Source organism: Capra hircus, chromosome 6 (genome assembly GCF_001704415.2).
Source record: "Capra hircus breed San Clemente chromosome 6, ASM170441v1, whole genome shotgun sequence".
Classification (NCBI taxonomy): Eukaryota; Metazoa; Chordata; class Mammalia; order Artiodactyla; family Bovidae; genus Capra; species Capra hircus.
This window is the reverse complement of record NC_030813.1, coordinates 104,071,579-104,092,676: the sequence shown is the minus strand read 5'-3', so window position 1 is coordinate 104,092,676 and position 21,098 is coordinate 104,071,579. Positions and strand designations below refer to the sequence as shown.

Below are 21,098 nucleotides of genomic sequence, written 5' to 3'. Positions count from 1 at the left end.
CAGTACTCTTGCCTGGAGAATTCCATGGACAAAGGAGCCTGACGGGCTACAGTCCATGGGGTCGCAAAGAATCAGATGTGCACGCACACACAGAGAGCTCACGGTTTGGGGTTTTGCCCTATTGGGCAGAAGGGAGATTCCCAACTCAGTGAAACAGATGAGAGAGGAGGCAGCCAGTCAGGAAGAAGCCCCTTTCTGGGTGGATATATCAGAAGGCACAGGTGCACCCAGGTCGGCAGGCATCTTCCCTGGGGCAGGAGGGCCCACTTGGTAGAGATACAGATACTTCCTTCCCGGGAATTGTATCAGGGCTCAGGATCACCTCCCTTTTCCGGGCTGACCTCTCCAATTGCTGCAGTCCCATGGTAATCCAAGTTCCACGAGGTTGGAGCTGGCCCTTTATGCACCATGGGACCCCAGCACAGTGTTTAGGTTCACGGTCCATGTTCCATCAGCAACTCTGGATGATCTGACCATCATCTTTGTGGTTCTTCTGCTCCGGGACCTGCTGGGCAACAGATACTGCTCGGTGCCCTGAGGACACAGGGATGGAGGTTATGTAATCCCACCTACCAGGAGCGCCCTCCACCTCTTTGCAGAAACTCCATACTGGTCAACCAAGGTCATGTGGATTAACAGTGAACTCATTCCTCCAGATTTCTCCAGGATCAGTTTGGTCATTGAAACACACACACTTAGGAAACAGTTGCCTGCTCCAGCCCTGGGTCATGTGATCCTGATGGAAACTGGAAGATTCCTGGAGCACGCAGCCAGGTGGAGGGTGAAGAAGAGGCTCTGGAAGAGCTGTTCTTGGGTGGGAGGGGTTGAGGGAGTCAGTTACTGTTCAGACACTATCCAAGCCACTTCCCCAAGGTCCAAGTCAAAGGAGCCTTTCCAAGCTTTGAGAGGTGTTTGGAGGCCAAAAAAAAAGAGAGAAATCTGCCCACTCCAGTGTCAAGAGAACGTGTCAGAAAGTTCAGTGCTCTGCCGTGTTGGAGAATTGGCAAACAGGGCTTAGGCATCCTTCTGGTGCAGGAGAAAGGATGGCAGGTGGAAATAGCCCAGCCCCCCTGCCTCCCTTGCCCAACCAGACCCAGATCTGGTGATTCCCGCCCTGCTCACTCATGGGGCAGTTCAGCCAGGGCAGAGAAGATGCAGCCAAGCCCGCCAGTGGGTGGGGGGCTGTGGATGGTGAGACCTACTCCTCTCTGCAGGCCTAGGTCTGGAACAGAGACCCTGGGGTTAGGCTGTAGGGTATGGGTCCTGCCTCTGCCACTTCCTGGCTATGTGACCTCACCAATCACTGACCCTTCTGGGGCTGTAAGAGAACACCCACCCACTGGGTTCCTGCACTAGTCACTGTTGACATAGGGGTCCAGGCCACCTGCTCAGCTGTGTAATTGGAACACCCACTGTTACCTGCAGGGAAAGAATAAACCACCCCTTGTAATGACACAGTTTTTTAATATATTATTTATTTTTGTTTTTCAGTCACTAAATCATGTCCAACTCTTTGTGACCCCATGGACTGCAGCCACATGCCAGGCTTCCCTGTCCTTCAGTATCTTTCAGAGTTTGCTCAGACTCCCATCCTTTGAGTCAGTGATGCCATCCAACCCTCTCATCATCTGTCATCCCCTTTTCCTCCTGCCCTCAATCTTTCCCAGCATCAGGGTCTTTTCCAATGAGTTAGCTCTTTGCATCAGGTGGCCAAATTTTATTATTGAACTCTAATTTATTTATAATGTTGTCTTAATTTCTGCTGTACAGCAAAGTGATTCAGTTATACAGATATAGACATAGATATAGGTAGGTATAGATACATACATTCTTTTCCATTATGGTTTATCATGGGATATTGAATATAGTTACCAGTGCTATAGAGTAGGACCTTGTTGTTTATCCACTCTATATGTAATAGTTTGCATCTTCTAACACCAAACTTTCAATCCATCCCTCCCCTACCCCCGTCTCCCTTGGCAGCCGCAGGTCTGTTCTCTGTGTCTGTTTTAACCATGTGGATGGCTGTCTGATGCTGTCTGTTGTCCCTTGTTGCAGAGACCATATGAAATCCACTCGGCCACACCCATCGATGAGATCCTTAACATGTTCAAGGTGGAGCGCGTCCACTACTCTTCCATGTGGTGCAAGGGCATGGTCACCCTGCTAAAGAAGGTAAGGGGGTAGCCGCCTGTCTACCTTGCCAGGGAGCTGGTCATTCAGTGCAGAAACAAACAGACCAGCTGACTAAGGAACAAGAGGATGAATGGAGGGACAGTGGTGAAAATACCAGTGCTCTCACCATCTCACTTCAAGATCACAAAGCCGCTGGACAGAGGGGTGTGGCCTGAAGTCAAATCTGGGATGACAAAGCCCTCAGACTTTTTTCACCCTGCTACCAACTTCTAACAATTAGAAATATTTAATGCATATGGTTCTTTAAAATTTTTATGAATCATCTTTTAACTCACTGAGCTTTAAGAAATTGGGTGTCTCCTGACTTCCTAGGAATTGTTCAGTTCAGTTCAGTTACTCAGTCATGTCCGACTCTTTGTGACCCCATGAACCGCAGCACGCCAGGCTTCCCTGTCCATCACCAACTCCCGGAGCTTGTTCAAACTCATGTCCGTTGAGTCCGTGATGCCATCCAACCATCCCATCCTCTGTCGTCCCCTTCACCTGCCTTCAATCTTTCCCAGCATCAGGGTCTTTTCCAATGAGTCAGTTCTTCCCATCAGGTTGCCAAAGTATTGGAGTTTTAGCTTCAACATCAGTCCTTCCAAGGAATATTCAGGACTGATTTCCTTTAGGATTGACTGGTTGGATCTCCTTGCAGTCCAAGGGACCCTCAAGAGTCTTCTCCAACACCACAGTTCAAAAGCATCAATTTTTCAGTGCTCAGCTTTCTTTATAGTCCAACTCTCATATCCATACATGACTACTGGAAAAACCATAGCTTTGACAAGATGAACCTTTGTTGGCAAAGTAATATCTCTGCTTTTTAATATGCTGTCTAGGTTGGTCATAACTTTTCTTCCAAGGAGCGAGTATCTTTTAATTTCACCATCTGCAGTGACTTTAGAGCCCCCCAAAACAAAGTCTGTCACTGTTTCCATTGTTTCCCCATCTATTTGCCATGAAGTGATGGGACTGGATGCCATGATCTTAGTTTTCTGAATGTTGAGCTCTAAGCCAACTTTTTCACTCTCCTCTTTCACTTTCATCAAGAGGCTCTTTACTTCTTCTTCACTTTCTGCCATAAGGGTGGTATCATCTGCATATCTGAGGTTATTGATATTTTTCCCGGCAATCTTGATTCCAGCTTGTGCTTCATCCAGCCCGCCATTTCACATGATGTACTCTGCATATAAGTTAAATAAGCAGGGTGATGATATACAGCCTTGACATACTCCTTTCCCAGTTTGGAAACAGTCTGTTGTTCCTTGTCCGGTTCTAACCATTGCTTCTTGACCTGCATGCAGATTTCTCAGAAGACAGGTAAGGTGGTCTGGTGTTCCCATCTCTTGAAGAATTTTCCAGTTTATTGTGATCCATACAGTTGAAGGCTTTGACATAGTCAATAAAGCAAAAGTAGATGTTTTTCTGGAACTCTCTTGCTTTTTTTGATGATCCAGTGGATACTGGCAATTTGATCTCTGACTCTTCTGCCTTTTCTAAATCCAGCTTGAAAATCTGGAATTCTTACTAGTAGAAGAAAGTAGTGGGTCTCCAAGTATGGTCCCTGGACCAGCATCACTCTGGGAGAGCATGTTGGAAATGCTGTTTCTTAGGCTCCACCACAGACCTGCTGAATCAGAAACAGCAGGGTGGGCCCCGTTGTTTTTGTTCTGATAAGCTCCAGTTTGGCATCGGCAGTGGGTTTTGATGCCCTCCTTCGGCAGCTGGCATTTGGCTAAACTCGCTCAGAATCCTCCAAGACACAGAGTTGAGCCTTGCATGTGGTCGGCAGGTGTGTGCGCGTGCTCAGCAGACACCAGTTACCTTTAATGAAGGAACTGTGAGGACGGCAGCCAGTGCTCGTTGGGGGAGTGTCGCCTTACATAATCTGCTCCTTTAGTCCTTACAGGCCCTTCGAGAGGAGTCCTGTTATTACCCCATACTAGAGATGGGAAAACTGAGGCTTAGAAAAGCAAAATTATTTGCTCAAGCCCACAAGGCTGTTAGAGAGCAGCAGAGGACTTGAGTCTAAGCTCTCTGAACTCTTTGCCTGAAAAATCCCGTGGACAGAGGAGCCTGGCGGGCTACAGTCTAAGGGATCGCAAAGAGCAACTAATACAGTCATTCGTTCTCTGAACTCCAGATGTCGGTTCCTAATCCTTCCACTGTTGCAGATTAGCAGTCCCCAACCTTGTTAGCACCAGGGATCAGTTTCATGGAAGACAGTTTTTCCATGGACCTGGGCATAGAGGGATGGTTTGGGGATGATGCAAGCACATTACCTTTATTGTGCACTTTATTTCCACTATTATTACTTCAGCTCCACATCAGATCATCAAGCATTAGATCCTGGAGGCTGGGGACCCCTGCTGTAGACGACTTAGGGAATTACTCATTAGTTAAATTGCATAAGGGGAGATTGAGCTCCTGGATTTTAGACATCAGTAGTCCTTAACCTCAACTGCTGATTGGAATCACCCAGAAGCCCTACCCACCTGCCAACACTGCCTCCCACACACCCAGGGAGTCAGAGAACTAGCTTCTACCCTAAACCATAAACTTTGTCCCCAGGCATTGAAATAGCATCTCTGTTTAAATCTGCACCTGTCTTTTTTGGGGGCAGCTCCTAGAGAGAGGCCCCCATAATCAGCAGGTAGGACCTGCCAGGTGTCCAGCCTACTAGTTGGAGTGATGGTGAGAGCCACCTGGTGACAGGGTCCTGATTCCAGCCCCTACCTGCCAGCATCTGGGCATGCCGTCCTGCCAAGAGGTGTCCCAGGTCCTCACCAACCCACTTTGGGTCTCATCTTAATCATGAACCAGAAGTGGAAGAATTACCATTCATGCTTGTCTCAGTCAGCAGCTCCTCTGAAGCTACATGGCTACCGAGTGGCTGTCCCAGGGCTGGGTCCTATCTTTCATTTGTAGTCTCAGTGTTCTTAGCATCAGACAAAGCTAGTGTTTTGAAACCTGAAAACACCTCTGGATGCAAGGTAGTACGGTACAGCTAATTTTTTTTTCCTTTTACTGCATCACCCCTTATTAGCAGAAACTCTGTTTGAGGAGAAGCTAAAAATGAAATCTTGGCTACAAAAGAGACTACTCCGTCAGGCTGCAGAGGTCACCTCATAGCTGTCCAGGGGAAATTTTTATTATGCTTTTGTGCATCCCATTACCAAGCTGAACGTCCTAAAACGAGATGGATAGTTCTTTTTATTTTTAATTGGAAGCCTCTGCAGACCTCATTGGCAGGTAGCACATCACAGGGTGAGAGACCTTGAGGGGAGCATGGCAGCTGAAAAGCTAGTCCCAAAGAGCCCCTTGCTGGTTGACCTTGGGGAAGCAGCCTGGCCTCTCAGTTCCTCCCTGACTGTAAACGTGTATAAGCATAGGTGACACTTCAGTAAGCAGCCCTGGTGGCTCAGTGGTCAGGAACCCACCTGCCAATGCAGGAAACGCAGGGATGTGGGTTCGATCCCGGGGTCACAAAGATCCCCTGGAGAAGGAAATGGCAACCCACTCCAGTATTCTTGCCTGGAAAAATCCCATGGACAGAGAAGTCTGGCAGGCTACAGTCCATGGGGTCACAAAGAGTCGGGCCTGACTTAGCAACTGAGCATATACAACGCTTCAACACAAGCAGCCCAGCACAGGGCACAACATTCATGGGACATGAAAGCAGAGGCACCTTCATTTTCCCTAGACTCCACCTTCGGAGGCTCTGCGAACCTCAGTCCTGCCCAACTGCATGTTTGTTCATTGCCTGCAGCTCCTGACCAAGGACCCTGCGAGCCGCCTGTCCAGCCTTGGTGACATCCAGAGCTCACCCTATTTGGCCGACATGAACTGGGATGCGGTGTTGGAGAAGGCACTGACGCCCGGCTTTGTGCCCAATGTGAGTGAGGTCCTGTCCTGTGACATCCAGCCCTGTGCAGGGTCTCCCTCCTGGGTGCTTAGGAACACCCTGGAAGCTGGCAGCGGGGAGGGGGTTTGCTGGCCACATCATTTGAGCTCCAAAGGAGTCACCTTTCACTGAGATTTGGCGTGGATTTGGACCTGATTTGCGCGGTCCAGTTGGGTGGCTTCCCTCCCTGTAGTGGGTCCTCAGGGGCACAGAGTCTCCTCTTTCTTGTTAAATCACATCTGCGATGTCCACAGATCCAGGCCCTGGGTGAGTGAGAGCAGGGTAATGGGAGCCAATGAGCCACCCTTTCACAAGCTGCCTGTCAGGTAGAGGAAGACAGTGAGTCACCAGTAAATGTATAATGTGACACCGGGTTCAGTTCAGTTCAGTTCAGTTGCTCAGTCATCTCTGACTCTTTGCGACCCCATGGCCTGCAGCACACCAGGCTTCCCTGTCCATCACCAGCTCTTGGAGCTTACTCAAACTCATGAGAGGAAGACAGTGATTCACCAGTAACTGTGTAACGTGACACCAGGCAGTGATGCCAATTCCTACACACAGAATGAGCTAGGAAGACAGAGAGAGAACAGGGTGAAGGAGAAGGAGGCAGGGGCTGCTTTTAGGTAGAGGTGCAGAGATCCGAACCAAGTGAAGGAACCAAGCTTGTAAAGATAGGGTGGAATTTTCCAGGCGAGGGAATATCAAGATCACGCACCTCCAGGCAGCAAAAAGCTTTCAAAGAACAGTGAAAAGGCTTTATAGCTGGAGCAGAGTAAGATAGAAGAAAAGAGTAGGGAATGAGGGTGGAAGGGACCACAGTCTACACCCTGGAGACTTCCGGAGATCATGACAAGGGTTTTGGACTGTGTCCTCTAAACACTGGAGTGCACTTGGCAGGAAGGTAAAACTGTGAGGTTTACACCATTGAGTGGACAGGTGGGTGCTGAGAATGAATGGAAGGAGACCAATAGGAAGGAGGCTGAGGAGCTAGCCCGGAGGCTCCCAAGGATGACCACAGGCCCAAGGGTCAACTGGCTTCAGCTGCAGGGCAGTTGGCAGACAGGATGGAGAACTGGGTAGATTTGGTGTCTCAGATGGTAAAGAATCCACCTGCCATGCAGGAGACCTGGGTTTAATCCCTGGGTCGGGAAGATCCCCTGGAGAAGGGAAAGGCTACCCACCCTAGTATTCTTGCCTGGATAATTTCATGGACAAAGGAGCCTGGCAGGCTACCGTCCATGGGGTTGCAGAGTCAGACACGACTGAGCAACTTTCACTTTCACTTTTTGGCCAGAAATGGCATCTTTAAATGGATTTGTTAAAAATGATATTTACATTAACAGAAAAAGTAGTAATGACGTGAGGAGGAGGGTATGAGAAAATATGTGAAAGTACTAGATCGGTAAACTAAACCCAATCTCGTGAAATGAACACACGTAAGATGAAGGAAACGTGGATATTAACAGGTGGGTGGGCATTATAGGGATAAATGAATGACGTGTGCAGTGAGAATGTGTCAGTGTTCATCATCAGGACAGAAATGAGCAGATATGTCCCCTGAGGGGGGGGGGGGGCTCCCCTGGTGGCTCAGATGGTATAAAGTCTGCCTGCGATGGAGGCGACCCAGGTTCAGTCTCTGGGTTGGAAAGATCCCCTGCAGAAGGGAATGGCAACCCACTCCAGTATTCTTGCCTGGAGAACTCCGTGGACAGAGGAGCCTGGTGCGCTACAGTCCATGGGGTCACAAAGAATTGGACACGACTGAGTGAGTAACACTTTCACCACTTTCTTTCATCCCCTAGGAGTAGCTCACTGTTACTTGTTGAATGAGTGACTGTATGCCGGAATGAATGAAAATACAAGTCAGTGATGCAGAACCAAGGCAAACCCTGTTTCCTTTTCCACTTCCTTTCAGAAAGGGAGACTGAACTGCGATCCCACATTTGAACTTGAAGAGATGATTCTTGAATCCAAACCACTTCATAAAAAGAAGAAGAGGTTGGCAAAGAACAGATCCAAAGACGGCTCAAAGGACAGCTGTCCTCTGGTGAGCGCTGCCTTGGGAGCAGATCCTGACAGAGAGGGACCCTACAGTCCAGTGAATGTGATTGAGCTGCTTCTTAGCCACACGGGGGGTGGGCGGGGAGGGTAGCGTGTCACTTCACCCTCCCAAATGCCTTTGTTTGCAGTCAATCAAATGCCTCCATCAAACAAGTGATCTTTCAGAGCAGAATGCTATGAGAGCTTCGCTTGAGTCTATACATTATTGCTCTCATCATTCACGTTAGCACGGTTCCTAGTGCAGGAATCTCTGTATCTCTGATCAAGAACCCAAGAATGATGCCAAGTGACTTCAGTGCTGCGCCCAGTAGAGCCCAGCACCTGTTACTGGCCATATTCTTGGCCTTCTCTGCCCACTGAAGCTAAAAAAAAAAATACGAGACAGAGTCTGGAGGTTATAGAAAGGTGGATTTAGTTCTCAGCTGGCAGAGAGGAGAATACAGTAGGCTCGTGCCTCCAAGAACTGTGCCCCCGCCCCCACCTCCATGCGGCATCCAGGAGCTTATATAAGATCGAAGTCAGGAGTTGGTGATGAAGTACCAGTGTGTTAGGATCTTGATTTCTTCCTCTTGCGTTGTTTCAAAGACAGTCGTAGGCTGGCATCAGTAACCCAGTGATTGAGTGTAGCAGTTCAGTGGCCTTGCCGCCTTCTTTCTGATATGTAATTACAAGGAGAAGGGTGTTGTATGGGTAAATACCAGAAACAGGATGTATTAGCATAGAGTCAAAGGAAGATAGGAGTGAAGCAAACTTAGTTACAGACATGCAGAATTAGGAGCAAAAAAACTAGGAATGTTCAGGCCTGCTCACTGTTCTCTTTATCTTCTTTGTCTCGGAAAAGGGAAAGAAAAAAAGTCATTCTTCTTTTTTTCCCACACCCTCTGCAAAGGTGTTATACTGTGGAGGCACCCAAGGCCACCCTTTGTGGGTCCTTGTATTAATATTCTAGGCTACCATCACACAGTATCACACACTGATCTGGAACAACTGAAATGTGTTCACTCACAATTCTACAGACTGGAAGTTCAGAATCAAGGTATTAACAGAGCTGTGCTTTCTCAAAGGCTCTCAGGAGGCTCCTTCCTTGCCTCTTACAGCTTCTGGGGGTGGCCTACAGCCCTTGACACCCCTTGGCTCATAGCCACATCACTCATTTCTTCCTCCATCTTCACAAGGCATTTTCCTCTCTGTGTCTCTCTGTCTTCACACAGTCCTCTTTTAAAGACACCTGTTATCAAATTTAGGAACCCCCACCCCTTGCTCCAGGTTGACCTCATCTTAACTAGTTCCATCTGCAAAGACCTTGTTTCCAAATAAGGTCATATTGACCAGTACACGGCATTAGGACTTCAACGTGTCTTTTTCAATTTATTTATTTTTAGTGAAGTATAGTGATTCTCAATGTGGTGTTAATGCCTGCCCTACAGCTGAGTGATTCAGTTATAAGAATATATACGTTCTTTTCTGCATTCTTTTCCATTGCAATTTATCACAGGATATTGGATATAGTTCCTGCTGTGCTATACAATTGAAACTTGTGGTTTATCCATTCTCTATTTAATAGTTTGCACCTGCTAACCCTAACCTCCCAATCCTTCCCTCCCCGACCTCCGCCCCCTTGGCAATCACAGGTCTGTTCTCTGTGTCTTGTGAGTCTGTTTCTTTTTCGTAAGGAAGTTCATTTGTGTCACATTTTAGATTCCACTTAAAATAATAATTATTATTATTAATAATAAAAATAATAATTCCACTTAAGTAATATCATGGGCTTCCCTGGTGACTCAGCAATAAACTGCCTGCAGTGTAGGAGACTCAGGATTGATCCCTGGGTCAAAAAGATCCCCTGGAGAAGGGAATGGCAACCCATTCCAATTATTCTTGCCCAGAGAATCCCAAGGACAGAGGAGGCTGACAGTCCATGAGGTTGCAAAAGTCAGTCATGACTGACTAATCAGCAACAAAAACAGCAAACTAGTATCACATGGAATTTGTCTTTCTCTTTCTGAGTGACCTCATTCAGTATTATAATCTCTGGGTCCATCCATGTTGCTGCACATGGGATTGTTTCCTTCTTTTATGGCTGAGCAGTTCTCCATTGTACATACACACCACATCTTCTTTATCCATTCATCTGTCAATGCACATTTAGATTGTTTCCACAACACATCTTTTTGGAGGACACAGTTCAACCCACAACTTTCCCTTCCTCCCTCAAAATATATTAAACATTACAATTTATGATTACACTGGTATGAAAATGAATGTAACATTCAGTGTTAAAAGTTCATTCTCTTCAGCTTATTTCAAAAGAAATCTCTGTAGCCCCTAAAAGTATTGTGGCTAATTAGTCCCAGCACACTAATGCAGAAGTTGGCCAGAGGAAGGCTGGGTGGGCGTTCACATGGGCCCACAGGGGGTGGGGGTCCTGCAGACACATGCATGTCCATCCTGCATCCAGGCAGCTCTGAGATGTGTGTTACAAAGCATTTGTGAGACCGTGGTCCTTGGCTCCCATTCCTGAGGAGAATGAGCACCTTTGCGTGATGGCCTTGAATTCCCCTCCCGCACCATGCTGCTTAATCAGGCCTCATGAACGTTCAAGTGGTCAGGAAACCAGGGTCCTGATTTTCAGTTCATATTCCAGAGACTTCCCTTAGGGTCTAGTAGTTAAGACTGTGTTTCCACCACAGTGGGGTGCAGGTTTGATCCCTGATTAGGGAACTAAGATTTCACATTCCATGTGGCCAAAATGTAAAAAAACAAACAAACTCAACTCATAGCCCATTTTAACAGAACTTTGACATTGCATTTAATGGCTTAAAATGTAGAAAAGCATCTTCTTCTGTCAGCCCTTACCTCCCCATGACACTGTCGCCTGTACAGTCAGGGCTGTTCCAGCAGCTTAGCTTGTCCCCAGCTGGAAATGTCCCATTTAGATCAGTGTCTGGTCGTCCTCACTCCCGGGAGGATGCTTCATCACTTACTGTCCCCTCTCTGTGCTCTTTGACAGAATGGACACCTCCAGCAGTGCTTGGAGACTGTGCGGAAGGAATTCATCGTATTCAACAGAGAGAAGTAAGTCTGCTACTGGGATCCACTGGGAGGAGCCCTTTCAAGGGACAGATGGGCTCCCTGGGTGAATCAGGGCCCCCAGACCCCATGAAGGCAGCCACAATGCTGGAAGGGAACCAGCAGGCAGACCCTATTATTCTAATCCTGCCTCTGCTGTCTGGCCCAAGCAAGGCTCCAACTTCACCTCTCTGGGCCTCGGGGGTCTTCATGTGAACTGGGGTGACCACAGCAGGACTGATGGCACACAGGACGCTGGCACGGAGAGGCAGGCCAGCAGATGGTTACATGCCCGAGACCTGGAGCAAAATTGCCTGGGATCAAGTCCTGGGTCTGCTGCTGCCAGAGTGACCTGGGGCAAGTCGCTTAACATCATGGAGCCTCATTGTCAGCAACGACAAAGTGGAAATCACGCCTTTGCCGTGTGGTTGTTGCAAGGTTGATTCAAGGCCTGGCATGGTAGGAGTATTCAGGAAAAGGATGACTGTTATGATTGTTGCTGTGGTTGTAATTATTTGATGGGATAACATGGTGTGGGCTGTGCTAGGACCCAAGCATCGTGGGCTGGCAGGAGACAGGATGTTGGTAAGGTGGGAGGGGCTGGCCTGATCACATGACTGCCCTGATCACATAATTGCCCTTACGGCAGCCAAGGAAGTGGAGGCTCAGCCCTCATCCCACCGATGTTACCATCTGGGGGTCCATCCACCAGTGCCTGATGACTCAGAGAGAGGCCCCAGGGGCCATGGGCCCACACAGCAGGAGCTGAGGCCCTGCAGGCAGGACTCACAGCACATAGCCCCATTTATCTAGTTATTCACCCAGGCCCTGGGCTCGCAGAGACGATCAGATCTGCTTCCCTCCCTCCAGGAGAGCCAGGTAGACACATGCCCGGTTGACCGTTATGCGTTCACCCGTGTTCCACCACTTTCAGCTTCTCACAGGTGGCAGCCACAGAGGGTCCACAGGCTGTGGGGTAGGGCAGCCCAGGCATGACTTCGCAGAGGGCACACAGCTCAGCCTGGGTGTCAGGGAAGCTCCTGGAGGTGCCATGCCTGGCGGTGTCCTGATGGGTGAGGAGGGCAGGGCATGGAGCCCCATCAGTGAGGACAATACACAGAGAAGCAAGCTGGCCTGGCAGACGTGGGCTCTCGCAGCTGGATTAGAAGCTTGAATTCCCGGAGCATGCCAGGGGGTGGGCGGGAGGTGCAGCAGGGTGTGAGGGCCCTGGGGAGGGCTGTTTGGGTTGATGGGCTGGGCAGGGCCCCATTCCCAGTGGGCACTGAGGGAGATGGAGGCAGTAGCCTGTCCTTTGTCCTGGGTGGCTACAGCTCTAGGCTAGTAGACACACAAACATACACACACCAAGCCAGACAACATCACTCACTCATCAACATCACGCATCTCTCAGACAGCCATGCTGATCATGTCCTTGGTCCCAGCAGGATGGGAAGAAACTTGGAGCAGGCGAGAGCTAGGATTATAAGAGGTTTCAGAGCCCATCACATTTTCCTTGTGGTCCTGTCTGCTCTGAGGCTCATGTGCCTTCCCCACCGTAGACAGTCAGTCCTGGGAATTGCCACTCAAACCAGCTTGGGCACTTTGGACCACAGTGAAAATGAGCTCCAGGCAGCCTTGCCTCGGGTCCTCCAGCGGTTTAGGCAGGGACTGAGTTGTATACCACTGAGCGACTTCACTTTCACTTTTCACTTTGATGCATTGGAGAAGGAAATGGCAGTGTTCTTGCCTGGAGAATCTCAGGGATGGGGGAGCCTGGTGGGCTGCCGTCTATGGGGTCACACAGAGTCGGACACGACTGAAGTGACTTAGCAGTAGCAGTAGCAGTAGCATCCTCAGAGAGTGTCTGGGTGGCAAATGGGAGCCTGTGAAAATGCAGAGGGGTGACAGGCCCGAGCGGATAGCAGTCACGCTGTATATGGCACTGTGTGTCAGAAGACGCTTCAATCTGGAATCCGAAGAACCCAAGTTGTTTCCCTTAAAAAGAAAATGAAAATGAGATACCCCTCCTTGCGTTGTCAGGTGGCATCGGGCTGTTTTTAGCAGAAACCCAACTACATAGTGGCTTCGACCAATCAGATGTTCTTTCTCACGTGGAAAGGTGAATGTAGTAAGATGACCTGGCTATACTGAGGACCCCGTGAGAGTTGCAGTCGTGGATGTGAAGTGAGGCTAGCACCATTAATAGGAGTTGTCAAAATAAAGATGGAGGATGGAAGTTGTCTCCCAGATGGGGATGGTCAGGATGAGCGTATGTGAAGCGGGAGGCAGGGAAGAAGATAGGGAAGAGGAGATGTGCGTGGGTTTGATGGAGGTTTCTGCTCTTTCGTCCTTGCGTCTCTGCTCCCCAATGGCCCTGGGGCTAATGGGCTACCTGTCAGGGCAGGTGTGCTGGGAGCAGTGTCTTTTCCCCAGCTTCTCCCCACAAGGATACTGTCCTGTACCTTGCCAACTCCTCTATGTCAAACCCCATCCCTACTCTTTGATGTACCTGGAAAAGGACCCACATTACATCCACCCATAACCACCCTGCTGCAATTTCTCATCTGCTAAAAGGAAACAAGGAGAAGACTCTTGAGAGTCCCTTGGACTGCAAAGAGATCCAACCAGTCCATCCTAAAGGAGATCAGTCCTGGGTGTTCATTGGAAGGACTGATGTTGAAGCTGAAACTCCAATAATTTGGCCACCTGATGTGAAGAGCTGACTCATTGGAAAGGACCCTGATTCTGGGAAAGATTGACGGCAGGAGGAGAAGGGGATGACAGAGGATGAGATGGTTGGATGGCATCACTGACTCGATGGACATGGGTTGGCATGGACTCCGGGAGTTGGTGATGGACAGGGAGGCCTGGCGTGCTGCAGTTCGTGGGGTCACAAAGAGTTGGACACAACTGAGTGACTGAACTGAAAAGGAAACAATGGAAACAGTGACAGAGTTTATTTTTCTGGGCTCCAAAATCACTGCAGATAGTGACTGCAGCCATGAAATTAAAAGATGCTTGCTACTTGAAAGGAAAGTTATGACCAACTTAGACAGCATATTAAAAAAACAGAGACATACCTTTGCCAACAAAGATCCATCTAGTCAAAGCTATGGTTTTTCCAGTAGTCATGTATGGATGTGAGAGTTGGACTATAAAGAAAGCTGAGCACCGAAGAATTGATGCTTTTGAACTGTGGTGTTGGAGAACTCTTGAGAGTCCCTTGGACAGCAAGAGATCCAACCAGTCAATTGTAAAGGGAATCAGTCCTGAATATTCATTGGAAGGACTGATGCTGAAGCTGAAACTCCAATACTTTGGCCACCTGATGCGAAGAACTGACTCTTTGCAAAAGACCCTGATGCTGGGAAGGATTGAAGGCAGGAGGAGAAGGGCATGATAGAGAATGAGATGGTTGGATGGCATCACTGACTCGATGGACATTGCCGGGGTCCAGCCCCGGTGGATCCAGGGAATTCGAAGGGTGGACGGCGTTGGCGTGGAAAGACTTGTTTGTTTATTAATGTAAGATTAGATTAAGAAACTATAGTGTAATAAGAAGATTAAGTGGAGGAAGAGGGCTGAATAGCTTGGTTTACGCGGAAGGCCAATAAAATTCCAGACAAGGAATTTGCACCATCTACGTTGGGCCACCGGCGCCCGCTTGAATATCTAAGGGTGCCTCGCCTTAAGCTCCCTTTCGTGCGGGTCTTAACAGCCGGGGCAAGTAAGTAGACCTGGCGAGCCTCCGCGCCCCAGATGGAGATTCAGCCTGAAGTTAAAGTAAAGAGCAGAGAGAGGGAAGGGGAGAGAAGAAGAGAAAGAGAGAGAGAGACATGGGGGGAGCCAGAGTCCCAAGAAACCAGGTCGAGAGACTAGTTCGAGAAACTGGTCCGAGAAACTGGCCCCCATCCTTTATTGTTCAGAAGGCCTTTTATACTTTCGATAAAACACGGAGATCAATGGGTAACACAAAATTATGTAGCGTTCGCAACCCAGATTCTTTCCGTATATCATTTTGTATACAAAAGGTCTCAGGTGATTTACATTATCTTCTGGCCAAGAGGCTTGTTAACACTTTTTAGCTCTCTTCCTTAATGAATGTTAATTTTGTTTCCCCTGAAGTGTTTTTCTTTAATCTACATTTCCTACAATCTACATTTCCTTAAAGCATTAAAGTTACATCTCTATAGAACAAAGGTGCAGTGGGATATAACAAAGAAGGTACTTAACTCGAAGATCTAATGTTGCTAATACCAGGTCTACTACTTGTTTTTCTATATACCAACTATATCTAAAAATAAAGGATATGAAAATTTGGCAGCAAGCATTGACTCAACAAATGAAACTCTTAATCAGTCCTATTCTAAAGATTTTGACTCTTCGGAAGCCCCTACATTCCTAGGATGTTTTAAGCTTCCTGTGCCTCCTGCGGTCAGGAGGCCTCAAACAATCACACGCGCAGAGTCCTGCAGGCAGGCTAGAAAGCCATCGGAGGGGTTTTTTGGATTGAAACACTCTTTCAAATGCAGAAGACTAAAGCCCTGAATTGACTTTTTCCAGAAAATGTCAGAAGAGTGGAAAAGCAGAGCACAAAAGCCGGCAGATTTTTGTTGGGGTACATGCTTAGGAATGGGGGGTCCCTGAAGTCTGAGCACGCCTTGCGTATGTCAGCTTCCTTCCTCATGACCTTGTCACGGGCGGGCTTCCTCACACTGGCTCCCGGCAGGACATGAGTCTGGGTAAACTCCAGGAGTTGGTGATAGACAGGGAGGCCTGGCGTGCTACAGTCCATGAGGTAGCAAAGAGTCGGACACGACTGAGCAACTGAACTGAACTGAAAGTGCCTGTGAGAAGTCAGTTCATGAGGCATGATCTGCCCCAAAGCAAGGACTTCCTTTTTTTATAAAGAGTTCATTTCTTTCATTGCTGAACTGGAGATCCAACCAGTCCATCCTAAAGCAGATCAGTCCTGGGTGTTCTTTGGAAGAACTGATGCTAAAGCTGAAACTCCAGTACTTTGGCCACCTCATGCAAAGAGTTGACTCATTGGAAAAGACTGATGCTGGGAAGGATTGGGGGCAGGAAGAGAAGGGGGCGACAGAGGATGAGATGGCTGGATGGCATCACCAACTCGATGGACGTGAGTTCGAGTGAACTCTGGGAGTTGGTGATGGACAGGAAGGCCTGGCGTGCTGCGATTCATGGGGTTGCAGAGTCGGACACGACTGAGCGACTGAACTGAACTGAACTGAACTGATATAAATAGTACACACATGGTTTATCCATTTTTCTTGTGGACGTTTGGGCTGTTTGTAGAATTTATCTATTAGAAATTAAGGTGTCATAAATATTTTGCACAATCCTCTTTGTAGATGCATTTTTATCACTCTTGGAGAATAACATGATTCTGTAGACATCTAGGAGCGTGAGTGAAAGGGGTTTCCAAAAATCTCTTTTATATTCGCGAGATAGGCACCATGCATCCTGCGCTCCTCTGCAGTCCTGTTTATGAAGCACCTGTTCTGCTGACACTGGAGTAGCTGGAAAATTAAAGACCTTCTTTCCAACATCAGCCATGTGGCCAGTGGGAGCCGAGAGGGGACACTGAGACACGGAGCCAAGCTTCCCTTCATGCTCCGTGGGGACCTTGCTGCTGGCTCCCTGCCTCCTCCGGCAGTTCCTTCTCCTTCCGGTCTCCGCAGGCCTGGCCATCTGCCCGAAACACACTGTTCCTACCTCCCTGTGTAGTCATTTCAGACCTTGTCTCCTCCATGTCTTATGTGTGTGCTCAGGTGCCTCAGTCATTTCTGACTCTGTGATCCCGTGGGTGTTAGCACACCAGGCTCCTCGGTCCATGGAATTCTCCAGGCACGAATACTGGAGTGGGTTGCCATGCCCTCCTCCAGGGGATCTTCCCGACCCAGGGATCCAACCCGTGTCTCCAGTGTCTCAGGCACTGCAGGCAGATTTTTTATCACTGAGCCACTGGGGAGGCCCTTGTCTCCTCAGAGGGCGCTGCAAAGATGAACTGGAAGGAAGTGCCACGGTCCCAGGGGTTTCTGTCAGGAACTCGTAGGGTGGGAGTTGTTAGCATTTAGAGTTGCTGCCTCTGTTAAACAGGATGAACTATGACTTCCCAAAAGATATGCTGAAGTTCTAGCCAGAGGGGCCAAAGGGGCCCTGGTACACATTCTCCGTCAACCCCTCCAGAAGGAGCTAACCCAGCTGACATCTTGACTTCAGACTTCTGGCCTCTAGACTGTGAGACAATACATTTCTGTTGTTATAAACTATCCAGATGGGGACACCATGTTACAGCCACCCTAGGAAACAAGCACAGCATCCTTCTGAATCCGAAGTAGAGAGAATGGGCCTGTGACTCTACATTTTACATCTTTCCAGTCATTCTGACGCCTCAGGGTTTGAGAATTTCTACTGGAGACCCATGCACCCAAACTGCACATCCTCCAGTTAGTTCTTGGCTGAGTCACGGGCATTTGTGCATACTCACTTATGTCCAGATCTTTGCCACCCTGTAAACTGTAGCCCACCTGGCTCCTCTGTCCGTGGAATTTTCCAGGCAAGAATACTGGAGTGGGTTGCCATTTCCTCCTCCAGGGGATCTTCCCAACCCAGAGATCGAACCCGAGTCTTCTCTCTCCTACATTGGCAGGCAGATTCTTTAGCACTGAGCCACTTGGGAAGCCTGAAAGAATCCCATCTAAAAATGTCCCCAAGAACAGAGGGAATGAAAAATGCCCAATGAACTGACACTGTATATTGAGACTGAAAAGTGAGGCAGGCAGGCAGCTCCTTAAAGCAGAATTATGAAGTTTTTTGTGGGTAACTTATGAATGACTTGGATCAGGCATATGGCAATCTGGAAGCATCGCCAGCTGCACTCCATACTTCTAAGGGACCATCGGGAGTTTTATAGTTAAGCTCACTTATGGAGGGAAGTGCTTGGAGACAGAAACTGCATTCTTAAGTCAAGACCCTATCTGATTTATTATGGGTGGGTGCCAAAAATATGTCCGCCAAGGTCTTTGTCCTTATTTGGAGACTAACAGAGCAGAGATGCTACTTGGACCTAATGATCATTGTGCTGTGCACTAAATCGCTTCAGTCTTGTCCAACTCTGTTCAACTCTATGGACTGTAGGCTTCTCTGTCCCCGGGGTTCTTCAGGCAAGAGTACTGGAGAGGCTTTCCATTTCTTCCTCCAGGGTATCTTCCCCGCTCAGGGATTGAACCTGAGTCTCTTAGATCTTCCGCAAAGGCAGGTGGGTTCTTTACCGCTAGTGCCATCTGGGAAGCTAAATAATATCTATGATCATTAAACAATATCTATTCATTACAAAGGGGGTGCTCAAGTGGAGCAATGGTAAAGAATATGCCTGCCAATGCAGGAGATGAGGGTTCAATCCCTGGGTAGGGAGGATGATCCCCTGGAGGAAGATATGGCAACCCACTCCAGTATTCTTGCCTGACAAATTATACGGACAGAGGAGCCTGCCAGGCTACAGTTCATGGAGTCACAAAGAGTGGGACACAAATGAGCATGCACACATACATTCTTTACAAATCCACTGACAATGGAGAAGAGATTTATTACACAGCACAGTCCTAGGTAGGGTTAGTGGAAGGACAGGAAGAACTCAATGGGACCAAGATGACATCAGTGATGCAGACACATGGCAGACCCTCCAGTCCTCTTCCTCCTTTGCCTTGAATCATTAATCTGCAACTTTGAGCCCTCATGTGTTGAAGGATGCCGTTAAAGACGCAAACACCCTGCGCAGCTACCTGCCTCTTGCATGGGCCAGGTGTGCTTCCTCAACCAGCAGAAGCTCTTGGGCAGAGCAAAGGTCCCCATGCATCATGGGGCTACTGTCCTAGGCTTTAAGGGGGCATGAGCCAGGCATTCATTGCATCAGCTCCCATGGAAGATTCTCATTGGTCCTTTGAAAGATGCATCATAATCCTGGACTGGTACCTGGGGACACAGACGTGGATGTAGCAGGACCCATGACCTCAGAATGCTTGAAGCCTAAAGGGTACAGATTGGGACACAGACTTGCTTGGACCACTGTGCAAACGTGGAGGAGATGCCCTAGGTCTGACTTCTCTGGACCTCACTTTCTAAACAGAGAACAAAATTAAAATTAGCACTGCCTAATTTTCTGGAAATACAGTTATTAACGAATCATGGTCTCAGCTGGCAAAAGGCCACTGAGCGAGGTGGAGCATCTGGTTCCAGGGACTGGTCCAGGCTTCCAAGGACCCGGGCAGCTGAGCTTCCATTAGTTTGAGAAATGCACCATGGGGTTTGTCTTCCAATTTTAGCCAAAGATCAGAGCAGGGGTGATTTTTCCAAAAGGTCTTTTCAATAGCAGTTGACAAAGCTTTGCAGTATAAGAAGCCCCTGATGAGAAAGGAATTTTCTATCTGCTTCATCTTATAAGAACTTAAACATTTAAAATCATACTAAAACTACCTTTGGAGCCCTTGAAAACATTACATTTTAATAATCAAATACTGCACATGCTATATTTAGTAATACTATTAACAATGACTGTGTGTGATTTTATGGGTTTTAGATCATGTTTCCTTAATCCAGGGCTTCTCAACCTCAGCTCTATTGACATTTGATGACTCTTGACATCAATTCTTTGATGCGGGGACAGTTCTATACATTGCAAGATGTTTAGCAGAATCTGTGACATTTTACTCGTTAGATATCCATAGCAATGACACCAAAAATGGCCCCAAACTTTACCTGGGAGGCAAATCGCCCCCTCTTGAGAAACATTGCTCAAATCCTTACCCATCACATTTTCTAAGGTACTTCTTCTTCTCCTCCTCCTCCTTCTTCTTCCTGAGCTCTTGCAGCTCTTACTTGTAACATGAAGGACCTGAAATCTAATCTTCCATCCACTGGATTCTGGGCTCTTTTTGCCACATATGTTTTCATCCAGATGTCCAGCAGATGCTTATTCCACATCCCCATTGAGTGGGGTACCGGGGATAGAGTGGGCCAAAGTCCCTGTTCTCATGGGGCTCACTGCCTGGTAGAACAAGCTCTGTGAGATGAAGGAAGGGGTTACTTTCTGCAGTGGTGTCTTTGGGGTTCTTCTCTCCAGTGTGTCCTGTGGAGCCCTGACTTGCATGCAGGGAGCTGATGTTATTAGGCTTCATTTTTATAGGGCACTCACTGTATGACATTTAGTCTGTACATCCATCCTGTGAGCCAGCTACTTTTATTCCCTCATTTTGCAGCTGGAGATGGGTCAGCATAAAACAGGTGGAGGGCACATGGCCAAGAGATAGCAGGGAGGGAGGGGAGTATAAGAAGGCAGCCTAGCTCCAGAGCCCAAATTGTAATGAAAGTGTTATTCATTCAGTCATGTCCAACTCTTTGTGACCCCATGGACTATAGCACGCCAGGCTTCCCTGTCTTTCACTATCTCCTGTACTTTGTTCAGACTCGTGTCCTTTGAGTCAATGATGCTACCCAACTGTCTCATCCTCTGTCTCCTCCTTCTCCTGCCTTCAATCTTTCCCAGATCAGAGTCTTTTCCAAGGAGTCGACTCTTCACATCTTGTGGCCCAGATGATACAAATTAATGTGAATCGTGGTGTATTCAAAATTTGCTGGCTTCATCTGCCCATGTGGCCTCCTTGGAGTTTCCCAGCAGATAGATAGGGACCTTCCATTGCGGCCTGGAGCCACCGGGAACTGGTGGCAAGGAGGTATGAGGATAACTCATCTCAGGCTTGGGAATGGAGTGCACATTGCAGGTCCTGGCTCTGCTTCTCTCGGTGGCCAGCCTGGTGGGGTTCCAGCTCCTCTGAGCCTTGGGCTCCATAAATGTGTCAATAAA

General features: G+C 48.2%; 1 protein-coding gene across 1 annotated transcript in view; it reads left to right on the top strand.

Moving 5' to 3' along the window:
• Window positions 1–21,098, top strand: part of STK32B (serine/threonine kinase 32B) — a 361,674-nt gene that overhangs the window by 327,077 nt on the left and 13,499 nt on the right. The window contains exons 8-11 of the mRNA XM_018049721.1: window positions 2,059–2,175; window positions 5,948–6,073; window positions 7,998–8,129; window positions 11,154–11,218. Of these exons, the coding sequence (XP_017905210.1) occupies window positions 2,059–2,175; window positions 5,948–6,073; window positions 7,998–8,129; window positions 11,154–11,218 (440 nt within the window). The remainder of the gene's footprint in view (window positions 1–2,058; window positions 2,176–5,947; window positions 6,074–7,997; window positions 8,130–11,153; window positions 11,219–21,098) is intronic.